This window comes from Dendrobates tinctorius, unplaced genomic scaffold (genome assembly GCF_039654945.1).
Source record: "Dendrobates tinctorius isolate UK_male_01 unplaced genomic scaffold, ASM3965494v1 ptg000548l, whole genome shotgun sequence".
In the NCBI taxonomy this organism is placed as follows: Eukaryota; Metazoa; Chordata; class Amphibia; order Anura; family Dendrobatidae; genus Dendrobates; species Dendrobates tinctorius.
In genome coordinates, this window is record NW_027362206.1 from 1,507,971 (window position 1) to 1,516,881 (window position 8,911).

The 8,911-nt window shown below is 41.6% G+C and overlaps 1 protein-coding gene across 1 annotated transcript in view; it reads right to left on the minus strand.

The window, feature by feature from the left end:
• The window catches only part of LOC141078378 (uncharacterized), a 101,363-nt gene extending 99,576 nt beyond the window's left edge, over positions 1 to 1,787 (minus strand). Inside the window, exon 1 of the mRNA XM_073565126.1 lies at positions 1,569 to 1,787. Within this exon, the coding sequence (XP_073421227.1) occupies positions 1,569 to 1,772 (204 nt within the window). The 5' untranslated portion in view covers positions 1,773 to 1,787. The remainder of the gene's footprint in view (positions 1 to 1,568) is intronic.
• Positions 1,788 to 8,911: the final 7,124 nt, after the last annotated feature.

Consider the following 8,911-nt stretch of genomic DNA (forward strand, 5'->3'; position numbering starts at 1 on the left):
GTATAATCTCCCAGCAGTCTCCTCTCATCACCCAGAATCCCCCAGTGTATACTGTATAATCTCCCAGCAGTCTCCTCTCATCACCCAGAATCCTCCAGTGTACACTGTATAATCTCCCAGCAGTCTCCTCTCCTCTCATCGCCCAGAATCCTCCAGTGTACACTGTATAATCTCCCAGCAGTCTCCTCTCATCACCCAGAATCCTCCAGTGTACACTGTATAATCTCCCAGCTGTCGCCTCTCATCGCCCAGAATCCTCCAGTGTATACTGTATAATCTCCCAGCAGTCTCCTCTCATCACCCAGAATCCTCCAGAGTATACTGTATAATCTCCCAGCAGTCTCCTCTCATCACCAAGAATCCTCCAGTGTATACTGTATAATCTCCCAGCAGTCTCCTCTCATCACCCAGAATCCTCCAGTGTACACTGTATAATCTCCCAGCAGTCTCCTCTCATCACTCAGAATCCTCCAGTGTACACTGTATAATCTCCCAGCAGTCTCCTCTCATCACCCAGAATCCTCCAGTGTACACTGTATAATCTCCCAGCAGTCTCCTCTCCTCTCATCGCCCAGAATCCTCCAGTGTATACTGTATAATCTCCCAGCAGTCTCCTCTCATCACTCAGAATCCTCCAGTGTACACTGTATAATCTCCCAGGAGTCTTTTCTCATCACCCAGAATCCTCCAGTGTATACTGTATAATCTCCCAGCAGTCTCCTCTCATCACCCAGAATCCTCCAGTGTATACTGTATAATCTCCCAGCAGTCTCCTCTCACCACCCAGAATCCTCCAGTGTATACTGTATAATCTCCCAGCAGTCTCCTCCCATCACCCAGAATCCTCCAGTGTATACTGTATAATCTACCAGCAGTCTCCTCTCCTCACCCAGAATCCTCCAGTGTACACTGTATAATCTCCCAGCAGTCTCCTCTAATCATCCAGAATCCTCCAGTGTACACTGTATAATCTCCCAGCAGCCTCCTCTCATCACCCAGAATCCTCCAGTGTATACTGTATAATCTCCCAGCAGTCTCCTCCCATCACCCAGAATCCTCCAGTGTATACTGTATAATCTCCCAGCAGTCTCCTCTCCTCACCCAGAATCCTCCAGTGTACACTGTATAATCTCCCAGCAGTCTCCTCCCATCACCCAGAATCCTCCAGTGTATACTGTATAATCTACCAGCAGTCTCCTCTCCTCACCCAGAATCCTCCAGTGTACACTGTATAATCTCCCAGCAGTCTCCTCTCATCATCCAGAATCCTCCAGTGTACACTGTATAATCTCCCAGCAGCCTCCTCTCACCACCCAGAATCCTCCAGTGTATACTGTATAATCTCCCAGCAGTCTCCTCCCATCACCCAGAATCCTCCAGTGTATACTGTATAATCTCCCAGCAGTCTCCTCTCATCACCCAGAATCCTCCAGTGTACACTGTATAATCTCCCAGCAGTCTCCTCTCATCACCCAGAATCCTCCAGTGTATACTGTATAATCTCCCAGCAGTCTCCTCTCATCACCCAGAATCCTCCAGTGTACACTGTATAATCTCCCAGCAGTCACCTCTCCGGTCAGCAGCTCAGTGATCTTGGTGGTGAGTTGTAGGATCTTCTCCTCAGGGGATGGAGAGTGCGGGGGAGGGATTGCGGTGGGTCTCCGTTGTCCAGGCTCGTGGTGGTAGATGATGGGAGTCTCACGGTCGTCGGACGGTTTCCTCACTATGATGTAATCCTGTGAGGACAGACAGTGGGAGAGAGAAGCCGCCATCAGTATTTTATACCCGGCTAATGACATTTCTATAAAGATGCTTTATCGCTGATTCTTTATTTTACGGCAGAAATCAGTTTCTCATTTTAGCAAACTCCATAATGGAAATGATATGCTAATGAGATGCAGGTGCAGTGGGCGGGATCCGCCCTGACTCTCCACTCTCCGCTCAGCAGATAGTGATAATATAGAGGAGATTACCTCTCCGCTCAGCAGATAATGATAATATAGAGGAGTTTACCTCTCCGCTCAGCAGATAGTGATAATATAGAGGAGTTTACCTCTCCACTCAGCAGATAGTGATAATATAGAGGAGTTTACCTCTCCACTCAGCAGATAGTGATAATATAGAGGAGTTTACCTCTCCACTCAGCAGATAGTGATAATATAGAGGAGTTTACCTCTCCACTCAGCAGATAGTGATAATATAGAGGAGTTTACCTCTCCACTCAGCAGATAGTGATAATATAGAGGAGTTTACCTCTCCGCTCAGCAGATAGTGATAATATAGAGGAGTTTACCTCTCCACTCAGCAGATAGTGATAATATAGAGGAGTTTACCTCTCCACTCAGCAGATAGTGATAATATAGAGTTTACCTCTCCGCTCAGCAGATAGTGATAATATAGAGGAGTTTACCTCTCCGCTCAGCAGATAGTGATAATATAGAGGAGATTACCTCTCCACTCAGCAGATAATGATAATATAGAGGAGTTTACCTCTCCACTCAGCAGATAATGATAATATAGAGGAGTTTACCTCTCCGCTCAGCAGATAGTGATAATATAGAGGAGTTTACCTCTCCACTCAGCAGATAATGATAATATAGAGGAGTTTACCTCTCCGCTCAGCACATAGTGATAATATAGAGGAGATTACATCTCCACTCAGCAGATAGTGATAATATAGAGGAGATTACCTCTCCGCTCAGCAGATAATGATAATATAGAGGAGTTTACCTCTCCACTCAGCAGATAATGATAATATAGAGGAGTTTACCTCTCCACTCAGCAGATAATGATAATATAGAGGAGTTTACCTCTCCGCTCAGCACATAGTGATAATATAGAGGAGATTACCTCTCCGCTCAGCAGATAGTGATAATATAGAGGAGATTACCTCTCCACTCAGCAGATAATGATAATATAGAGGAGTTTACCTCTCCACTCAGCAGATAATGATAATATAGAGGAGTTTACCTCTCCACTCAGCAGATAATGATAATATAGAGGAGATTACCTCTCCACTCAGCAGATAATGATAATATAGAGGAGTTTACCTCTCCACTCAGCAGATAGTGATAATATAGAGGAGTTTACCTCTCCACTCAGCAGATAGTGATAATATAGAGGAGATTACCTCTCCACTCAGCAGATAATGATAATATAGAGGAGTTTACCTCTCCACTCAGCAGATAGTGATAATATAGAGGAGATTACCTCTCCACTCAGCAGATAATGATAATATAGAGGAGATTACCTCTCCACTCAGCAGATAGTGATAAAATAGAGGAGATTACCTCTCCACTCAGCAGATAATGATAATATAGAGGAGTTTACCTCTCCGCTCAGCAGATAATGATAATATAGAGGAGATTACCTCTCCACTCAGCAGATAATGATAATATAGAGGAGTTTACCTCTCCACTCAGCAGATAATGATAATATAGAGGAGATTACCTCTCCACTCAGCAGATAATGATAATATAGAGGAGATTACCTCTCCACTCAGCAGATAATGATAATATAGAGGAGTTTACCTCTCCACTCAGCAGATAATGATAATATAGAGGAGTTTACCTCTCCACTCAGCAGATAATGATAATATAGAGGAGATTACCTCTCCGCTCAGCAGATAGTGATAATATAGAGGAGTTTACCTCTCCACTCAGCAGATAGTGATAATATAGAGGAGATTACCTCTCCACTCAGCAGATAGTGATAATATAGAGGAGTTTACCTCTCCGCTCAGCAGATAGTGATAATATAGAGGAGTTTACCTCTCCGCTCAGCAGATAGTGATAATATAGAGGAGATTACCTCTCCACTCAGCAGATAGTGATAATATAGAGGAGATTACCTCTCCACTCAGCAGATAATGATAATATAGAGGAGATTACCTCTCCACCCAGCAGATAATGATAATATAGAGGAGTTTACCTCTCCACTCAGCAGATAGTGATAATATAGAGGAGATTACATCTCCACTCAGCAGATAATGATAATATAGAGGAGTTTACCTCTCCGCTCAGCAGATAGTGATAATATAGAGGAGTTTACCTCTCCGCTCAGCAGATAGTGATAATATAGAGGAGATTACCTCTCCACTCAGCAGATAGTGATAATATAGAGGAGTTTACCTCTCCACTCAGCAGATAGTGATAATATAGAGGAGTTTACCTCTCCACTCAGCAGATAATGATAATATAGAGGAGATTACCTCTCCACTCAGCAGATAGTGATAATATAGAGGAGTTTACCTCTCCCCTCAGCAGATAATGATAATATAGAGGAGTTTACCTCTCCGCTCAGCAGATAATGATAATATAGAGGAGATTACCTCTCCGCTCAGCAGATAATGATAATATAGAGGAGTTTACCTCTCCACTCAGCAGATAGTGATAATATAGAGGAGATTACCTCTCCGCTCAGCAGATAATGATAATATAGAGGAGATTACCTCTCCACTCAGCAGATAGTGATAATATAGAGGAGTTTACCTCTCCACTCAGCAGATAGTGATAATATAGAGGAGTTTACCTCTCCGCTCAGCAGATAGTGATAATATAGAGGAGATTACCTCTCCACTCAGCAGATAATGATAATATAGAGGAGATTACCTCTCCGCTCAGCAGATAGTGATAATATAGAGGAGATTACCTCTCCACTCAGCAGATAATGATAATATAGAGGAGATTACCTCTCCACTCAGAAGATAGTGATAATATAGAGGAGATTACCTCTCCACTCAGCAGATAATGATAATATAGAGGAGATTACCTCTCCACTCAGCAGATAATGATAATATAGAGGAGATTACCTCTCCACTCAGCAGATAATGATAATATAGAGGAGATTACCTCACCACTCAGCAGATAGTGATAATATAGAGGAGATTACCTCTCCACTCAGCAGATAGTGATAATATAGAAGAGATTACCTCTCCACTCAGCAGATAATGATAATATAGAGGAGATTACCTCTCCACTCAGCAGATAATGATAATATAGAGGAGATTACCTCACCACTCAGCAGATAGTGATAATATAGAGGAGATTACCTCTCCACTCAGCAGATAGTGATAATATAGAAGAGATTACCTCTCCACTCAGCAGATAATGATAATATAGAGGAGATTACCTCTCCACTCAGCAGATAATGATAATATAGAGGAGTTTACCTCTCCGCTCAGCAGATAGTGATAATATAGAGGAGATTACCTCTCCACTCAGCAGATAGTGATAATATAGAGGAGTTTACCTCTCCGCTCAGCAGATAGTGATAATATAGAGGAGATTACCTCACCACTCAGCAGATAGTGATAATATAGAGGAGATTACCTCTCCACTCAGCAGATAGTGATAATATAGAGGAGATTACCTCTCCGCTCAGCAGATAGTGATAATATAGAGGAGATTACCTCACCACTCAGCAGATAGTGATAATATAGAGGAGATTACCTCTCCACTCAGCAGATAGTGATAATATAGAGGAGTTTACCTCTCCACTCAGCAGATAGTGATAATATAGAGGAGATTACCTCTCCACTCAGCAGATAATGATAATATAGAGGAGATTACCTCTCCACTCAGCAGATAATGATAATATAGAGGAGATTACCTCTCCACTCAGCAGATAGTGATAATATAGAGGAGATTACCTCTCCACTCAGCAGATAGTGATAATATAGAGGAGATTACCTCTCCACTCAGCAGATAGTGATAATATAGAGGAGATTACCTCTCCGCTCAGCAGATAGTGATAATATAGAGGAGATTACCTCACACTCAGCAGATAATGATAATATAGAGGAGATTACCTCTCCGCTCAGCAGATAGTGATAATATAGAGGAGATTACCTCACCACTCAGCAGATAGTGATAATATAGAGGAGATTACCTCTCCACTCAGCAGATAGTGATAATATAGAGGAGTTTACCTCTCCACTCAGCAGATAGTGATAATATAGAGGAGATTACCTCTCCGCTCAGCAGATAATGATAATATAGAGGAGATTACCTCTCCACTCAGCAGATAGTGATAATATAGAGGAGATTACCTCTCCGCTCAGCAGATAATGATAATATAGAGGAGATTACCTCTCCGCTCAGCAGATAATGATAATATAGAGGAGATTACCTCTCCACTCAGCAGATAGTGATAATATAGAGGAGATTACCTCTCCGCTCAGCAGATAATGATAATATAGAGGAGATTACCTCTCCGCTCAGCAGATAGTGATAATATAGAGGAGATTACCTCTCCGCTCAGCAGATAATGATAATATAGAGGAGATTACCTCTCCACTCAGCAGATAGTGATAATATAGAGGAGATTACCTCACCACTCAGCAGATAGTGATAATATAGAGGAGATTACCTCTCCACTCAGCAGATAGTGATAATATAGAGGAGATTACCTCTCCACTCAGCAGATAATGATAATATAGAGGAGATTACCTCTCCACTCAGCAGATAGTGATAATATAGAGGAGTTTACCTCTCCACTCAGCAGATAGTGATAATATAGAGGAGATTACCTCTCCGCTCAGCAGATAGTGATAATATAGAGGAGATTACCTCTCCACTCAGCAGATAGTGATAATATAGAGGAGATTACCTCTCCGCTCAGCAGATAATGATAATATAGAGGAGTTTACCTCTCCACTCAGCAGATAGTGATAATATAGAGGAGATTACCTCTCCGCTCAGCAGATAATGATAATATAGAGGAGATTACCTCTCCACTCAGCAGATAGTGATAATATAGAGGAGTTTACCTCTCCACTCAGCAGATAGTGATAATATAGAGGAGTTTACCTCTCCGCTCAGCAGATAGTGATAATATAGAGGAGATTACCTCTCCACTCAGCAGATAATGATAATATAGAGGAGATTACCTCTCCGCTCAGCAGATAGTGATAATATAGAGGAGATTACCTCTCCACTCAGCAGATAATGATAATATAGAGGAGATTACCTCTCCACTCAGCAGATAATGATAATATAGAGGAGATTACCTCTCCACTCAGAAGATAGTGATAATATAGAGGAGATTACCTCTCCACTCAGCAGATAATGATAATATAGAGGAGATTACCTCTCCACTCAGCAGATAATGATAATATAGAGGAGATTACCTCTCCACTCAGCAGATAATGATAATATAGAGGAGATTACCTCACCACTCAGCAGATAGTGATAATATAGAGGAGATTACCTCTCCACTCAGCAGATAATGATAATATAGAGGAGATTACCTCTCCACTCAGCAGATAATGATAATATAGAGGAGTTTACCTCTCCGCTCAGCAGATAGTGATAATATAGAGGAGATTACCTCTCCACTCAGCAGATAGTGATAATATAGAGGAGTTTACCTCTCCGCTCAGCAGATAGTGATAATATAGAGGAGATTACCTCACCACTCAGCAGATAGTGATAATATAGAGGAGATTACCTCTCCACTCAGCAGATAGTGATAATATAGAGGAGATTACCTCTCCGCTCAGCAGATAGTGATAATATAGAGGAGATTACCTCACCACTCAGCAGATAGTGATAATATAGAGGAGATTACCTCTCCACTCAGCAGATAGTGATAATATAGAGGAGTTTACCTCTCCACTCAGCAGATAGTGATAATATAGAGGAGTTTACCTCTCCACTCAGCAGATAGTGATAATATAGAGGAGTTTACCTCTCCACTCAGCAGATAGTGATAATATAGAGGAGATTACCTCACCACTCAGCAGAGAGTGATAATATAGAGGAGATTACCTCTCCGCTCAGCAGATAGTGATAATATAGAGGAGTTTACCTCTCCACTCAGCAGATAATGATAATATAGAGGAGATTACCTCACCACTCAGCAGAGAGTGATAATATAGAGGAGTTTACCTCTCCACTCAGCAGATAGTGATAATATAGAGGAGTTTACCTCTCCACTCAGCAGATAGTGATAATATAGAGGAGATTACCTCACCACTCAGCAGAGAGTGATAATATAGAGGAGTTTACCTCTCCACTCAGCAGATAATGATAATATAGAGGAGTTTACCTCTCCACTCAGCAGATAGTGATAATATAGAGGAGTTTACCTCTCCACTCAGCAGATAGTGATAATATAGAGGAGATTACATCTCCACTCAGCAGATAGTGATAATATAGAGGAGTTTACCTCACCACTCAGCAGATAATGATAATATAGAGGAGATTACCTCTCCACTCAGCAGATAATGATAATATAGAGGAGTTTACCTCTCCACTCAGCAGATAATGATAATATAGAGGAGATTACCTCACCACTCAGCAGATAGTGATAATATAGAGGAGATTACATCTCCACTCAGCAGATAGTGATAATATAGAGGAGTTTACCTCACCACTCAGCAGATAATGATAATATAGAGGAGATTACCTCTCCACTCAGCAGATAGTGATAATATAGAGGAGTTTACCTCACCACTCAGCAGATAGTGATAATATAGAGGAGTTTACCTCTCCACTCAGCAGATAGTGATAATATAGAGGAGATTACCTCTCCACTCAGCAGATAGTGATAATATAGAGGAGATTACCTCTCCACTCAGCAGATAGTGATAATATAGAGGAGTTTACCTCACCACTCAGCAGATAGTGATAATATAGAGGAGTTTACCTCTCCACTCAGCAGATAGTGATAATATAGAGGAGATTACCTCTCCACTCAGCAGATAGTGATAATATAGAGGAGTTTACCTCACCACTCAGCAGATAGTGATAATATAGAGGAGTTTACCTCTCCACTCAGCAGATAGTGATAATATAGAGGAGTTTACCTCACCACTCAGCAGATAGTGATAATATAGAGGAGTTTACCTCTCCACTCAGCAGATAGTGATAATATAGAGGAGTTTACCTCTCCACTCAGCAGATAGTGA